At 34.2% G+C, this 17,672-nt stretch overlaps 2 protein-coding genes across 3 annotated transcripts; one reads left to right on the top strand and one right to left on the bottom strand.

Moving 5' to 3' along the window:
• Positions 1 to 714: 714 nt before the first annotated feature.
• On the bottom strand, positions 715 to 6,091 carry LOC113706317 (29 kDa ribonucleoprotein A, chloroplastic). 2 transcript variants are annotated; one of them, XM_072063858.1, is made up of 5 exons: positions 5,627 to 6,091; positions 5,217 to 5,315; positions 2,898 to 3,185; positions 2,674 to 2,766; positions 715 to 1,178 (listed from the first exon to the last, which is right to left on the bottom strand). In XM_072063858.1, exons 1-4 carry the CDS (start codon positions 6,002 to 6,004, stop codon positions 2,680 to 2,682), a joined length of 852 nt encoding a protein of 283 aa, XP_071919959.1. In that variant the 5' UTR covers positions 6,005 to 6,091; the 3' UTR covers positions 715 to 1,178; positions 2,674 to 2,679. The 2 variants fall into 2 exon arrangements, with proteins under 2 accessions (XP_071919959.1, XP_027083995.1); XM_027228194.2 differs by lacking the exon at positions 2,674 to 2,766 and having other exon boundaries at positions 5,627 to 6,090.
• A 2,305-nt stretch (positions 6,092 to 8,396) lies between these two features.
• Positions 8,397 to 10,907, top strand: LOC113706435 (protein TORNADO 2-like). The gene is made up of 2 exons (XM_027228340.2): positions 8,397 to 9,102; positions 10,417 to 10,907. Exons 1-2 carry the CDS (start codon positions 8,605 to 8,607, stop codon positions 10,726 to 10,728), a joined length of 810 nt encoding a protein of 269 aa, XP_027084141.1. The 5' UTR covers positions 8,397 to 8,604; the 3' UTR covers positions 10,729 to 10,907.
• The last annotated feature ends 6,765 nt before the right edge of the window (positions 10,908 to 17,672 follow it).

The raw sequence follows: 17,672 nt of genomic DNA, 5'->3' as shown, positions 1-17,672 counted from the left end.
GCGAATCTAGATGTGTATCATAAATATAAAATTTGGTGTTTAAATTTAAATTAAAATGATATGGTGGTACATAAAACCGTCAGTATATACAATGATAATGTAGAAATGATTAATCTTTCTTTTTTATATTATAATTTTTTCTTTTTAGGTTCATTAAATTTTACATGAATATCAAGTTGAGTTAACCAAGTGATCTACCAATTATACCTCCAAAATTTGTAATCAGGTTGATTGGTGATTTGATTCAGATTGAAATTTGGATTCAGGGATATAATAATTTTAGTTTTTAAATGTCAAGGACGAAATTACTTCATTTTAAAAGTGAAGGACGAAAAGAATATTTTTGTGAAATGTGAAGGATGAAACCGTTCATTTTCTCTATATCCATTTCCACTACTTTTCACTTTGCTTTATTAAGTCCTTGAAAGAAAAAAATGAATTAAATTTGATTGGTTTTGAATTTAGCATGACTCGATGTTTGATGCCTCGGTCTTTTGCATATCGAATGGAAAAAAAGATCGTAGGCATCATTCAACTTCCCACCCCATTCGGAGGTCGAATTTTGAAATTATTGGTTTCTTCAATTGATTTGAAGTCCTTACAACTTGTATTTGTGTTTTTTTTTTTTTTTGGGGAAAAATAGGTCAACTCACTGGTAATCTTTTCATTGCCTCACAATAGCATATCAATGGAACTTCTAGGATTCACCAAGGCTAAAGTAAGAAAAGTCTCATTTATTTGTAAGTAATTGCTATGGAGATTTCACAATCATATTTGTGTACACAAACTATGTGCCTAGTATTGAGCTGCCACAAGATTCATGATTGTACAATTTCTACGTTGCTAAGACCGTATAGTGTAAAATCTGCAGGGAGAATATCATACAACAGACGAAGGCCGTTACAGACTGCTAGCTTGAGTACTTACAGAGTATAATCTAAGGAAATGCAAAAACGTAGATGATGGTGCTCCTGGCTGCTCATATACAGGATAAGAGGAAGAACATCAACTTAACTTGTAATTTTCCTCTTCTGTCTGCAAGCACCATCATCAAAGCCAGAATCAGTGTGAAGCTATTGATCCGCAGGTTGTTCCTTGGTCGTTTCTTCCACTTCATTTTCAGATTTGTCATCATTCTTTTGACTGAACTTCAATTTTATAGGTCTGCCCAACAGCTCCTACAAAATGCAAATCGAAGATGACAAATAATGTAATGAACTCTTGCCAAAAAATTATGTAAGAGCATAGAGAATTAACACCATAAATTAATGTATGACATAGAATTAAAGAATTCATGTTTCACACGGAGAGACAATTGTTGATCACCCTGCCAGTGTTGCAGATGTATATACATTGGAGGGAAGTGAAGATTAGCAGCAATAAAACTGTAATCTGAGCACTATAAAATTACCAAGGAAATGAAATGAAAGCATAGGGGTGAATAAAACTAATTTGCCAGTAAGATACCATTTCATAAACAATTACAGGTGTAACCCTTAATACAAATCATTGGGAATGTTGAAAGCTAGTGAGTTTCTCTATGAAGAATCTCCAGTAAGCAGAACTCTCAGTAAGGGTTATTATCAGACAAGCAGGGACCAAAAGCATATCCCCAAAGTCCATATTTCTACAATTTGCAGTGCATAAAAGTTTATGTACCCAAAGATTTCTGCCATGAGATGTGCAGATTGTGCACAATTAGAATATAGAAAACGTGTATTCTCATCAACTTCAGGACTTAGCAAAACCTTCTAATAAAATGCTAAGCATATACACTAGTTTATTTCTCTTTTTACTCCTGGCCCCACTTAATGCACTAAAACGACCAGAAATACATCCAAAATCAGTTTCTTCTTCCTTTTGACATCATCTTTCAAAATGCTAATTCCACTTGATGCTTCTCAACATACACAGGCCCAAAAGGAGTGTCCATGCTCCTAATATCCATTACTTAGTTGTTCAATCTGACAATCTGTTTGTGATGGTTAATTGGCTATTTACTGAAGAACCCAACGTCCTTCAGGTACACTCTATATTGAAATATATAAATTATGTAATACACATACTAGGGTTACTTCGACAGCCTTGTACAAAATTTAGAGAAGGTGCTAGGCTTAGTAGGCTCAATAGGCATTGGCTCATGGAATTTCTGTAGACTGTTGGATATGTAAAAAGTCTCTAGCAGCGAGTACAAAAGAGTGCAATAATACTTGAAGATGAAACCAAGTTTGAATGTCTTGATCATTATCCAACTTGTCATGTTGAAAGTAAGTACCACTTGTTATTCAAGTGTATATTGTTGGGTATCTACAAAATCTGTAACAGTGAGATGCACAAAAGGGTGCAATAATACTTGACGATAAAACCAAGTTTGGGTATCTTGAACATCATCCAACTCGTCATGTTAAAAGCTAATATCACTTGTTATTCCTTCCTTGAAGACATGATCACCTTATACACTCCTACCATCCACCAATGAAACTACTAACTCTTAACTACATCAGTAATCCCTTTAGTTAAGTACATCATACTCTCCATTTCAAATCCGGCACATGCATACTTAAAACTCTAGTTTAGATCTTTAGTTTCCAATATTTGGATATCCCAATCAACGTCTCAAATAATCAAATTACTTGTGTTCCTGATATTGATTCTAACATCTTTCTAACTTACCATGAGCTACCGATATACATGCCCACTCTCTCCTAGAGGATTGTACCAAGACAAACTGATATGAAGTTTGGAGAAGATGGAGTTCTTTGAAGGCTGTAGACATGCATAAAATAATGTCACAAAAAAATAATTGTTTCCACACCAAACAATTCTGTGAACCCCGTTGTCAAGTCAGTTGAAAGAAAGTCAACCAAATAGAAGCAGAAATAGTTTATTGTTAATACCTTGCCCTCCAAAGAAGAGATTGCAGCTTCTGCTTCCTCCTTTGTGGCAAATGAGATAAAACCATACCCAGCAGATCGTCCTGAAGGACTATCGAAGACAACCCTAGCCGAAACTGGACTGTAGGCAGAGAAGAATTCTTTCAGGTGGCTAGACCTCACCTTCCAGGCAAGATTGGATGCATACAACTTATGGCAGGTCTCACCACGGGAAGGAACCTCAGGAGGTGAACGTGAGGGTTTCTTGAATCTCTTTGCAAGCTCTACCCTGATAATCCTACCAGACAATTCCTGTGCCACAAAACATAACATAAATAAAATACTGGGACAGATGTTGTTAGAGATCTTTCTTCTGTTTGAACTCATGAACACATATATATTCAAACAGAAACACCAAAGGAAATGGGGAAAGGCGTATATTTGCCTTCAGTCTTTCTCAAGGTCAATGAGCAAATATATCTTCTTTTGAAGCTTACTTGGTGTCATTTATAACATTAACGAAGACAAAATAATTACACAGAAATCTTTTGACCCCTAAAATACTACTTTCTTCAAAGCCGCTGCTAAAAAATATTACAACTAAAAGAAACCAAGCACAATGATGGCCACCTTGAATCCTCAGGAATTTGCTTTCTATTCTGAAGAAGGTCTTTGATGAAATCATCAACGCGGCTTACCACCAATCATAAGCTGCAGCCTTGAAGTGATTGACACTTTGTCAAAGGCACAATAAAAGCCTTTATCATACCCTCTTAGAATGCCACAATTCAGTTAGCAGAAGATGCATGGGCATGCACGCATATTCTTTGTCATTCCCTACCCTTATAGTATTGATCACTTCTTCTATTTTTGCTACAAATCTATACCCTCCTTTGTAGTTTCTTACAATCTACTTCCTGAAGGTTTAGTCATGCTTATTACCATGTTCAAATGGAAGGACAGATGAAAAAGGGGACTTATTGCTGAAGCACGGAAGAATCACCTTTAGCAACCAGAGTACTTGCAGAACTTGCCAGGCAGAAAAACCCCAGGCCAGTGCCAACTGGTACATCTTCCTCAAGAAAATTAAGACAGCAAAGGATTTCCAAGGACTCCCCCACATTTATATTTCCTCACTGTACATTATGCTACTAGATCACTTAAAGATAGCCCTTTATACACCCTTTTTTCATTGACATAAAGTCACAAGCAAAGAATTCAAACTTGTAAAAAGTTGTAATTGGTGTATCCCATGGTATACCCTGGCAAAATGACTAAAGACATCGAGTACTAAAGGAAAATTATCAAAAATAATAGTTGTTATGAATTAGGTTGGATGTTTTCAATGCGATTTTTCCTAAAAAAATTTTGCATAACCATTTGAAATATAGATGATATTGGACTTTAACCAGAAAGACGTAAATAAGAATTCATTTCTTTAGAGCTTAGAAGGTCATTGCTCCAGTGAAAAGTGAAAGAACAATTTAAATTCATAGTTGACAGTCAATAAGAAAACCATTATCGATTAAAAATAATCAGCATGTTTCCTTAAGATAGCCAGCACAAAAGCAAATGTTGATGGTTTACAGCCTCTGCAGATTTGAAGATATATCTTACATTACGTAATTTTTGACAAACATTACCAGTCTCTCACTTGAACCAGGAAAATTATATCAGTATTCACAAGTCTCCGGAGATGAGAATATTAATATCATTTGGATGGAAAACTTGTGGAGAAAAGAAGGGATATCAAGGGAAAATATTTATCAACATTCTTCAAGTATTTTGCAAGGGGGTGACAAGGAAATAACTTTCTCTGGTGTTTTTTTGGGGGAGGGGGGGTGCGAGGTTAAAGATGTGTATCCATGATCTGTTATTGTGTTCTGTCCTATTTTCTGCCCCAACAGTATCCAACAAAAGTTTTCCTTTCTCATCTTTCTTTTCCTCTTATTAGACTTTTCATTTTGCTTATATTATAACATGCATCACAAATACAATTTTAGAACTTAAGATGAAGGCACAACTCATCAAATCCAGCTATAGATGAGTATCTTATATGCAGCTCGAATTACACCTTAAAGATTCAAATATCATTGACTAACGAAGCAAAACTACCATTTTCTCACATTATTGGAAGTCAGATATGTAAATATCAACAAAATTGCTCCAATACTCTTACCCATCACTTTGCGCAAATACACACTCATTCCACCACTCAATCACAATTATTTCCTTATCCTTTCGGCTCTGATAACAAACACATTGTGCTATACATCTAGTAAACCATTAAAGGACACTGATAATAGACAATAATCAGAAAATTTAGTTTCCAAAACAACTCACATGAGAGTCAAATTTCTTAATAGCAGCCTGAGCCTCTTCCCCAGAAGCCATTGTCACAAATGCAAAGCCCCTGTTTTTACCATCTTTCTGCTTTATAATCTGCCACATCCAAGAAAAACAAAAACCACTACTCAAAATCACTTCTTCAACAAATGCATCCAAGAAAAAACAGAAAACACGATTCAAAATGACTCCTTTAACAAATTCATCGAGATAAACAGGACCCACCATTCAAAAATAACTTCATTAACAAATTATGCAGGACAAACAAAACCCACGATTTAATCTCACTTCAATAACAAATTCAGACCCAAAAGAAAAAAGAACCACCAACTAAAATCACTTCTTCAACTTCAACAAATTCATCCAAAGTAAGTTCTTTAACAGAAATATCCCACTCATGGAAGTACCTCAACATCAGTAACAGTGCCACATTCAGCAAAGAGGTTCTTAATATCAGCAACGGTGAAGGACCATGGCAAATTTAGCACAAAAAGCTTTCTTTTCTGATTGGTTTGTGGGGCTGACTCTGCTTTCTCTTCGGTTGGCTCTGTTTTTTCTTCTACTGTAACAACTTCTTCAACTGTGGAGGTTGAGCATATTTGGAACCTTGGTTTTCTTGAGGAGTGCAGTGGAGGGAGGGGATATAGTGGGCGTTTCGAGGAAAAAGGAAGGGCACAGGTGGAAATGGGAAGTTTAAGGAAGTGCAAAGAGCATTTAGGGGAAGTTGACGGGAGGGAAGAGGAAGAAGAAAGTATGGAGAATGCTGCTGCTTCAATTGCAGCCATTGCTGCTGAGTGCTGACTGAATGAAGGAACCGTCGGAGAAGATGGTTTCCAGAGATTTTTCTGTTGAAAGATTACCTCTCAATTCCCAAAGCAGATCATGCAAATTAATTTGGCTTGGGCTGACAAGAGACCAGGCTGCCAAACTGATGGGCTTGTAACTATATTTCAGCTCAGGCCCAATCCTTCTACAAATATATCCTTTGTTAATTCTTTTTAGAAAAAAGAAAGTACATGTTTGATGTTCTTGTTGATGTAGTTCATGCCAAAAAAAAAAGATATATATATATATATATATATGTATGTATGTATATATATGAATTAATCATTCTTACACTAAAGGTAAATATACATGTAGAATGCATGTCACGTGTATAAAATTTTTGAAGTTCAAAAATTAAGGATAGGACAAAAATTAAGGACAGTTTGAAAACCCTACAAGTTAAGGACATTCATTGCATGCCTCTTCTATTTTAATATTTTTTTTATTTGTGCAACAAATTAGTTAAATGATATGTTTTTTGTTAAATTCCTCTATTTTAAGGGTACAGTTACATATTTATGAAGAATTCTTTTACGAAAAGCAAATAGTAGTGGCCTTGCAAGAAAAGAAAGGGCAGAAAAAGGAAGGAAGGGACTCTAGTGAAAAAGAATGAGAAGAGCAAGCGGATTCTAACTGTCTTTTTTAGATCGGATATGGAAGGAAAAAAGAAATAGTAAATTTTATATACGATGACGGTATATACACTATTATGGCTAGATATAAAACACATATGTAAAATTTGAATTTCAAATTCAAATTCGAATTACATGTCATGCATATAATGGTAAATGTATATACACTGTCAGTGTATAAAAAATTAATCCAAAAAAAAACACTAAAGATATTGATTGGATCAGGGTAGGAATCACTGTGTTTGTTACGAATTGGAATATTGTTTAAAACATTCCTCGCATTTTAATAAATTGTTTTGTCCTTCATTTCTAAAATAGTAATTTTATATCCTTTATAAAATCAAATCGATAAAATTTAATTCTAACCTAAGTTTTCAATTACCTTTTACCCTGAATCCATCACATAACTCATATATGGTCATTTTTGTAGGAGCAAAAAGGTTAGATCCAATTTGTAGTCAAACAAATGATCCAATCCATATTTATTTTTACTTGTAAAAAAGTAGGATTTAATCTGAATCATATTTATTTTCATCAAAAAATGGGACCTGATCCAATCTATATTCGTTTTTGCTACTAAACAAGTGGAATATGACCTTTTTGTACATAAAAAATGGCTGCATATAAGTCACGTGGTGATTTCAGATTTAAAAGTGGTTCGAAACTTAGGTTGGGACCAAATATTGCTAATTTGAATTTGTAAAGAACGTAAAGTTAATATTTTAAAAGTGAAAGACAAAAAAATTCATTTAGCAAAATATGAGCAATGTTTTTAACGTTTTCTCTTTTGAATTTGCCCATAATTTAACAAAATCTAATTTACCCTCCTTTTAGTTTATTTTGTCCTTTTTAGTTTGATTTATTTGTATTCATCCTTTTATGTTCACGAAAATCTCCAAGATAATAGTATTTCAAAATGAATCGAATATTTTTTATTTTGAAGTTTTTTAGGAGAAGAAATTAGAACTCGAGAATACAAAAAGCAAATCTTTTAAATGATAGTAAATATTAATAAAATATCTAATATTTAAAGGTTTCAGATATAATTTAAAAAAGTAAGTTTAGATTATAAGGTAGTGTGGAGATTGTAATAAAGATAAATTACATTAATGATAAATATGAAAAAAAATACAAGGATATTTCAAAAAAAATTTAACATTTTCATTGATCTTGGTTTAATGTCTTCTTTTCCCTCAATGTCTGTCTACTTTTAAATGAAATACAGGCTCATAACAAATAATTAGACTTAATCCCTTCCTTTCTTTCCCTATTCTTTTCTTTTCGTCCTAAAAACTCAATCAAAACATCTTTTCATTTCCTTGCTTTTCCTATTCCTCCTATTCCCTCCACCTCTTAATTATAGGTAAAGGATTTTACCAATCGAAGTGCACTACGTTTAAATATTTTTGTAGGATACAAAGATAGAGACATATGAGCCAGGTGATTTTAGTTCTTCATTCTTTTCTTTAGCATAATTAACTTTTTTACCCCAAGCAATTGTAGATCTAATTCAGGGAAAAGATGCCATAGTGTGTATGGAGCCCGAGGCATCTGAAGCACAAAGTCTTCGTTGTACCCAACATGATGACAGAGCACAAGTTTCTATTTCTACTCATGAGAGAGGAATTTCTTCTTTCTTTTACTTTTGTTTTCTTTACAACAATTCCCTTTTAAAAAGTTAAACTAAAGTGATTGAACGTTTGGTCCAAGAGCTCATAACCCTATTTACATCTATGATTCATTTGCTTTAGTAGCTTTCATCCTTCCAAGGAAAAGAACAAAAACTAGTACTAGTGACTTGCAAATCAAAATCTCTATCTTGTCTACCTAGTTTCCTGTTCTTCCTCCATCCTTACTCTTCTCAGCCAACCCCCCAAAAAAAAAAAAAAAAAAAAAAAGGACTTAGCATTTCTTCCTTCTTCAAAGAAATGGCACTAAGCAATAATGTTATTGGTTGCATAAACTTTGTTGCAATGCTTCTTTCAATCCCCATCATCGGTGCTGGAATCTGGCTAGCAACAGAACCAGACAATTCCTGTGTAAAACTTCTTCAATGGCCAGTGATTATCTTGGGAGTTCTGATTTTGATTGTGGCTCTTGCGGGTTTTATTGGAGGGTTTTGGAGGATTCCATGGCTTCTTATTTTGTACCTCATTGCTATGCTTGTTCTCATAGTTTTGCTTGCTTGTTTGGTGGTTTTTATCTATATGGTTACCATCAGAGGCTCTGGCCGGCCTGCAACAAACCGAGCTTATTTGGAATATCATCTTGATGACTTCTCTGGATGGCTTCGAAGAAGAGTTCAAAGCTCTTATAAATGGGACAGAATAAGAAGTTGCCTTAGCTCTTCTAGCATGTGTGCTGAGTTGAACCAAAGTTATCGTATGCCTCAAGATTTCTTCAATGCACATCTTAGTCCCTTACAGGTAATTTCAAAAACTTCATTTTCTTGCTTAAAAATTTACTTCTGATCATTTTTTCGTTCTATGGCGAAATGTTGCATGGTTGGACATTAAAACTGATAATATTGTTCAAAAGTTTAACTACCAAATGTGTGTACTCAAGTAACATATGGTCCATTTTTCTTTGCAATTAAAAAAAAAAAAGAAGAAGAAGAAGAAGAAGAGGAGGATCAACAAAGTTTTGAATTTTTTTGGTCTTTATTTTCCTTTTCTTTTTGGTTTTTAAGCATTGCATACTTGCTTATTTCCAAAAAAAAAAAAAAAAAAAAAGAGAGGATTAACAAGGATTTGATCTTTATTTTTGCTTTTATTTTCCCTTTTTTGTTTTGGGATTTTGAATTTACCTGCTTACTTCAGCATTTTTGTTTGAAAGGTGAGGTAGTCAAGATTAGAATAGTAGTGGATTTCTGTTACACCATCTTCCAGATTTGCTCTTTTTACATTCTTCAAATATTAAAGCTGCTGATACCTTCTTCCACTAAAAATGTTAAAAGGATCAATGACTCAAACCTAATATAAAAACTTATCATGAAAGAAAAGTGATTAGTAGGGATCATTTCTTTTTGATTTCACACGTATGCTTTAGCATCTAAAGTATTCTTAGAGTGCTTTCTATGTCAAACAAGGTTTTTACTTTGTCGGTACAGAAAAGAATTAATAGCATCATAAAGCTTAGAATAGTGAAGATTCTTCCACACAACAATTTAGGACCTCAATAGTTAAAGCCACAAATAGCTGCTAACAGTTGAATAGAAAGATTAATAAAAAACAAAGCCTAAATCAAGATTAGGTTTTGTTACTACACTACTTTTAAAACAAAAGAATAAGACACATTGTGTAAAAATTTGAGTTTTTGTTTCTGCAAATTTTATTTTTGCAATTGCATGAATCTAAATTCTTAAGTTACAAAATGTTACATTTACATAAGAAACATGAGTGAGAAAAAATTTTACATGTTAACCATTAGGATCCGTTTAGTGGTCAAGGGAGGATTTTTATTGTTTTTTCTACCATCAAATTTAAGATTCAAATCTCAATAGTTAGGAGTGAGAAGAGAGTGGACCTATGGGGAAGGATGGGAGGCTAAAAAAAAAACTTGAAAAAAAAAAATTTCCTACGTGTTTATACACAAGGGTTTTAAGTTGAATTTTTATCTTTTATATTTTTTCCTGTCAATCATGAAGCCCCCAATTAATCATGTGTGAAAATGGGTTTATATATATATGTACCCGCTAGGAATGATTCACCTTTAATTTTTTCTTGATATTCCATTTACAGTCAGGCTGCTGTAAACCTCCAACACAATGCGGCTACACATTTGTGAACCCAACATACTGGATTAGTCCAATAGACACAGCAGCAGACATGGATTGCCTTCAATGGAGCAATGAGCAAACACAACTTTGCTACTCATGCGATTCATGCAAAGCAGGATTATTGGCTAATCTGAAGAAAGAATGGAGAAGAGCAGACATTATATTATTAATCACACTTGTGGGCTTGATTTGGGTTTATTTAATTGGATGTTGTGCTTTTAGGAATGCCAAGACTGAGGACCTGTTTCGCAAATACAAGCAAGGTTATACATAAAAGTGAGATTTGCGATAGGGTTTAGTGGGGTATTTGTTCCTAATTTCTAGCAGTACTATTTGGCTTTTATCTTTTGCTGATGAATCATGGATTTGTGTCTTCGAGAAGAACTTTGGGATTGATGTATTGAGGTAATGTCAAAAAGTAATGAATGGTATGGTCAAATCCAAGAAGACTAACGTGATTTGTGCAGGGGCGCCGAAAGTTTTTTTTTTTTTTTCTTCCAATTTTCGAAATATTTTATCTCATTTAACAGTGATAGATTTTGCAGAACTGCTGCAGATGCAATTGCCCTGACCATCATTCTTGTTTTGCTGCTCTTGAACTTTCTAGCTCATATTCAGAAGCTGCAAAAGCGGTTTGTTTATATAGATGGTAATACATTCCCTGGAAAACTGATCAGAGGGTTATGAACAGATGAATTAGTTTCTTGATCAGCGTAACAGATGAGATGAGAATCCTGAACAGTCATAATACATACCTTGAATTGTGTATTTGCTGAATAATAAGGGTCTAGTGAGCATGAAACTCTATCTTGGAAAATGTAACGAACTATTGGGGGAAAAAAATCTATCTTTAGCTTTCCAACATAAAGCGTTTAGAATTGCTCAAAGCACATGTTGTCACTGTATAATCTTTTTACACTTGTTGTGAGTCTGGATGAATAACACAATTTATTTTGCAAAATTTAAAAATTCCTTTTTGTAGTACTTGTATTATTAGTGCATTTGGTGATCCCTGCAATTAGCTTATATGTTCATATTTGGCTTATTCGAATTTGAAAATGCTCGATTCTATAACAAATAAATCTAGTTTGAACACAAGATCAAACTCATTCAATAATGGGGTAGAAAATGCAACTGTTTTTGAACTGGTCGAACGGGCTCATGATAAAAACAAAAACTAAATATAAAAAAATATAAATACTCTGCATGTTCTTGGTTTAGGAAACAAAACTTGAATCGTCACAAACAAAGGGTCAAGTATTGGAGGAATTTGGTTTGTCTATGACCGAATCAGTTAGTCACTTTGAGAGTTTTTTTTTAAAAAAAAAAATTATTAATGCGAAGCCAATTCGTCCATCCTTTATCACCTTGAGAGTTAAAATTTACTATTTGTAATTTTTGATAATTGCCTTGTAACCTGGAGACAGGTGCAATAATTGCAATTGCACAGCGCCTAATACGAATACTCACCAACTGCCAATGGAAATGTTGGATGATATTCCCATAAATTCACTAATTGAAACAGTATAATTACTTCATTTTGGTGCCTTACCCAAGGATGTGATAATTGAGACTCAAATCATGAAGATAATCCAAGAAAGAGCAGGCACCAAAACTCTTGGATTGAGACAAGACCTAAAGTTTGGAGCAGCAATACATTTGAGTCATATTTTGGATGAGAATGTTTCCCATACCCGAGCTCTTGTAACCTACATGTACCACTATATCAATTGATAGCCCATTTAACTTTCCTAAATCACAATAGAAACAAGATCAAGTTGGTTTCTTTACTTTTGTAGTATAACTTCTTGCAAATTGATGAAATTCACTTTATCCCCCCCAAAAAAAAGTACCCCATTTCGTGTATTCAAAAGTACTTTTCTAAGCCGGCAATGATTTAGGGTCCCTCCAAAGGTAAAAATCCAGACACTATTATTAGTGGGTACCTCTTTCTTGGAGGGCTTAGAGGCCATTACAGTGAGATAATTCTAGGCGTGGTGATGCCCATCAAGCCTTATCATTTGTTGTTGAATAATTTATGGTTATGTAATAAAATCAGTCGCTTGTATGAATTAGCAATTCCTATTTCCTTTAGGCACTTGTAAAGGCCACTACATTCTTCGAATGCAAGCTGCTTCTTGTTTTGGTTTTTCCTCTTGGCTACAAGTATATGATCGATGCCACTACATGGAGAATTTTATTCAACATTGGACATATTCATGCCATTAGCATCCCAATTAATCCATCTATATTTTATGTATATCAGATCAGGGATAAGGGAATTTTACTAATGCATTACAACTTCAGTAGGAGATTCAACCAATTACCCGCAAAGACAGATATATCAATCATTAGCCGCTAAGAAACCAGTAATATTCATCAGTTTTCCTGAAGACAGATATAACTAATTTTTCAAATTGCGAAGGCCGCTGAAATAGCCAGCAGGGTCACGCTCGAAGACATCCCTGAAGATGTAGTTGTTGCCTCCTGGTGCTTTCATCAGTTTCCTGCTTATCCATGGTAATGCGAATCCAAAAATTTTTGTAACGCCCCAGATTTCCAAAAGTTGAGAAATGCCCCATGCAACTAGACCTAAACCTGCTGCAGAAGCAACTGACTTGATGATCTCTGATCCTCTCATTTTTGTTTTGCTACCCTTGAACTTTCTGTCTCATATTCTCGAGCTGCAAGGGCAGTTTGTTTATATAGAAATAAATTGGTAAACCCTTGAAATTGTTGGGAGGGTAATGCAGAGATGAATTAAGTTTCTTGATTAGTGTAAAAGATGAGATGGGTTCAATGAAGAGATGAATTAGTTTCTTGATTACCGTAAAGGATGGGCTGATGGTTTATTTCTCCTGCTAGGTAATGATTCAAAGTTTTGCTACTAAGCAGTCATAACTACCTCGAATTGTGTACCTCAAACTGCTTGGGATCTCGTAACTCAGTATGCATGGACCTCTGGGAAAATGTCAACAGTAACAAAATCTGCACTTAGCTTTGTAACAAAAAGAGGGAAAGGTGGAAAATGTCACTAAACTATTTTTTTACCACAAACGTCATTAAATTGGCAAAAAGGGGCCACCGAAATCATTTTGTCAAATTCTGTCGATAAGACGGTTGGTAAATTATTGAAATTTAACGATTTTTTTTGTCAAATTATATTCGGCAACCAATAGTTTTAGTGGTAGAATTTGACAAAATGATTTCGCTGCCCGTTTTTGCTGTGATCTTTGTGGCCGCAAAAAAAAAAATTCGTAGCTAATCTGTGTCATACTTAATATTTAGTGACCTTTTTGGCCATCTACTCTATCAAAAAAAAAAAAAAATTGTTAAGTATCTTCCTCTGAATTCTGAATACATCTTCCCCACACTAGTTAACTGTGGCCTTGTTGTCGATTATTTTAGATTTTATAAAATCTGATAAGTAAGCAAATAGAATAATTAATATTAATAAAAGTTACTTTTTAGTAGATTGTGAATTTTATTTTTTTTATTGTTAAAAAATCTATAATCCATAAATAATACCAAATGAGAACAAAAAATTTTATTATTAAAAGTTATAATTTATAGCCAATTAAAATAATTAACCAAGAACAAATCCTTAGTGGGTACATGGAATTGATTTTTTTTTTTCCCTTTACCTCGACCAAAGCATATTTCTCTTAAAAAAAAAATACTGAATGGTTTGGCACTTGGCCCATTGCGACCCTAGTGTAGCGTTATTGACCAGAATGATGCAGCCCACACACCATCTGAATTGTTAAGTATCTTCCTCTGAATTCTGAATACATCTTCCCCACACTAGTTAACTGTGGCCTTGTTGTCGATTATTTTAGATTTTATAAAATCTGATAAGTAAGCAAATAGAATAATTAATATTAATAAAAGTTACTTTTTAGTAGATTGTGAATTTTATTTTTTTTATTGTTAAAAAATCTATAATCCATAAATAATACCAAATGAGAACAAAAAATTTTATTATTAAAAGTTATAATTTATAGCCAATTAAAATAATTAACCAAGAACAAATCCTTAGTGGGTACATGGAATTGATTTTTTTTTTTCCCTTTACCTCGACCAAAGCATATTTCTCTTAAAAAAAAAATACTGAATGGTTTGGCACTTGGCCCATTGCGACCCTAGTGTAGCGTTATTGACCAGAATGATGCAGCCCACACACCATCCAGGGAAAATGAATCTCCCAAAAGGGTTAAGCAACGGGGGACTGTTTTCAGGGTAAGGCCCAGTCAAAATTAATAACCTGGAGAGTCAAGATCTGCAGGCCGAGGAAGACAAATACGAGGTCCAAGTAGCAAGATAGGTGTGAGCAATTTGTCAATTGTGAATCGCCTTGTAGTCTGGATACTCTGATAGCATTTCAGAATGCCAAGAGTATAAAAATGTTCACATAAAACTAGAAAAGGATCCAAGTGGTTACCCCTCTGCCCCAGCACGAGCTCAGTTGGTGACTACATGCGGTAGTATCCCGTAAGTCACCAGTTCTTGGGCGGGTTCTGTATAGCCTAAAGAGATTAGTTCGGCAAAAATGCTGGGATATCCTCTGTGTGCCAAAAAAAAAAAAGTGGTTACATCTCAAATCCCTATTGTCCATGGAAATTTTGCAAAATAGCAACTGAGATTTTTTTTTTTTGGGCTTTTTTTAGGAGAAAATGTGACTTGGTTAATACTAAACCATTTGTATTTTGCTCACAATATTAGACACGGATGTGATAATTAAGAGTTGAGACAGAAATGGCCAACATAATCCAAGAGAGAACAAGCCAAGAAGAAACCCACAAAACACTAGAATTCAGAGAAGAGCTGAATTTTGGGGCACCAATTGAATTGAATAATTTTTTGGATGAGAATGCTTGGCATTATATGCAAAGACAAGTACTACTATAGCCGGTCAAAGCCACCTAAGTTTACTAATTAGTTACCTAAGTCACATATAAAACAGACAAGATCAAGTTGGTTTTGAAGTAGAAATGCCTGTAAATTGTTGGAAAACTATGGCCTAATTCTCGGTTGCTTTAGATTTTACTAAGATCTGATTATAAAGAATAATTAGAATCAGTAAAAGGTACTCTTCAAATGATTATAGATTTTAACTTTTTTTATCATTAAGAAATCTATAATCAAAATACAAAAGTAATCGAGAGCATCACAAAACTATTATCCGAAAATCAAAATTCATAATCAATTAAAATAATCAATCGAGAACAAGCCTGTATGACAATATCCCATCTATAAATACAAAGAATATCCGACCAAAAGAGATGAGCTTTCGGTGTCCTTAATTGTCCCAAAAAGTATTGTACCCATTTGTGGCCTACATTCTAAAGTACTTTCTGAATTAAGCTAAAACTGATCGAAATAATTCAGGGTTCTCCAGAAAGGCCAAAATTAAGGTAGTTTCCAAGACTACCTCCCATCTGAGCATTTTTAGTCAGTTTGTTCTCTGTATGTCTTGCCCATTAATTACCTCTATTTTTTTCTTTTAACTGCTAGAAAGCTACTTTATAAGATGAACCCTCCCCTCCTTCATTCAGCTAATGGCAAACACAAAGTGATAGTGAGAAAGATGATCAACTTTTGACTCAAGACTTCCCTGCTTTTAAGGCTGGTTAGGGCTTAGGACTATGACATCTTTTGTTAAAAAGTTGTGTTGACTTCTAACAGTTACAATCCAATCTCTTGTGCATTGTTTGAACTTGACAGGTAGAAATGGATATGGATTCCATGGTTGATCTTTGTTTTGTTTGAGAACAATACATAATTAGATATAAAAAAGTATGCAATAATGTTGATTAGGTTGGGAGTTGCTTATTAACAATTATTCATTCACTCCCTTGAAGTGAAGGAAGTGGAAATAGTTGACTTCTGGACGTGGTCCAATAAGGATAACTAACAAACAACGACTTGAAGAATTCAACTCCCATTTCTGTGTGCTTCAACCCCATTTTTTCTCCAGCTTTAATTTAGTCTCTTTAATGGCTCATTTTTGTCTGTTGGTTGTTTTGCCACTTGGCTTTTTGATTAATGCATATATGGGGCTGTGGTGGAAGGGAGCTGGGGAATGTTAAGTTTTCAATCCCACTTGACCGAGCAAAGTCTACGTAGGAGAAACAGTCAAAGTCAAGAAAAGACTGGACCTGCGTAGGTATTGACAATACTTTTTGTGGAAAATTCGACCACTTAATAGATTGTCATGGTCCTATGGATGCTAATGTTTTGCCTTCCCAAACCTGATTAGTTGGTAATTACTCTTTTAATTAATGGCCCCAAAATAAAAAGATATCCAGGTGTAAATCAATTTTTTAAGGTATCATATGCATAATCTCTCCATTGTAAAAATAATTTTAACAAACTAATGTTTGAGTCACTAAAACTTTTACTTTTTTTTTTCTTTGGTAAGTGGGAAATGTAGAATTCAGTACCTATAATCCATTCTATCTTACCACTCAATCCGATCCTCCGTCTCACCTCCTACCTCCTGCACTAAAACTGTCGCATTAATTAGCAGTGCAATAGCATATATTTTGCTTTGTCACCCTCTTAAAATTTTGCTGACCTGAAATGCTTCAGGGTACATACAAAAAACAGGATGTGATGACCAAAGTTCTGCTCCCACATTAAGGGTTCTTCTCTAGGATGTTTTCTTCTCTGCCCATAGCTTCCTATATTGCATTGTATCAGTCGCCTTTAGATTGGACTGAGTCTTTGGCAGTTTTATATACTATTTCACACAGGGCCAATAGATATTTAATTTCTAACTACTTTTTCCTTGTATTGTATTGAGAGGGAGAATGAGATTCTCATGTTCTTCTATTTTGGTTTAGAACAATATGGGAGATTCATTGAGCCCGTTACCCATAAAAGTAGATATGTTCCCACCAAGTTGTTCCACTAGGACAACTTCTTTCAAGATTTTATTCTGATAAACATCTCAATCCCATTGCCTTTCCGAGCTTTTACAAGTGATACATATTATGTACTATATCATCATATTCTAAATCCTTTACACGAGATAAGATTTGGTAAGGTACCCTATTCAATCTACAGCCATTTCGATCACTAGATCGTCTATTTTAAACCGGATACCTAAGGCCTAGAATCGGAGACACACACCATTACAGAAAGTTCTTTCTGCAAAAAGAGGAGTATGCTATTATAGCATTAGGTGTTCCTTTGACTGATGAAAGAGCTCAATAT

This window comes from Coffea arabica, chromosome 8c (genome assembly GCF_036785885.1).
Source record: "Coffea arabica cultivar ET-39 chromosome 8c, Coffea Arabica ET-39 HiFi, whole genome shotgun sequence".
NCBI classification, from domain to species: domain Eukaryota; kingdom Viridiplantae; phylum Streptophyta; class Magnoliopsida; order Gentianales; family Rubiaceae; genus Coffea; species Coffea arabica.
This window is presented reverse-complemented; position numbering and strand designations above follow the sequence as displayed.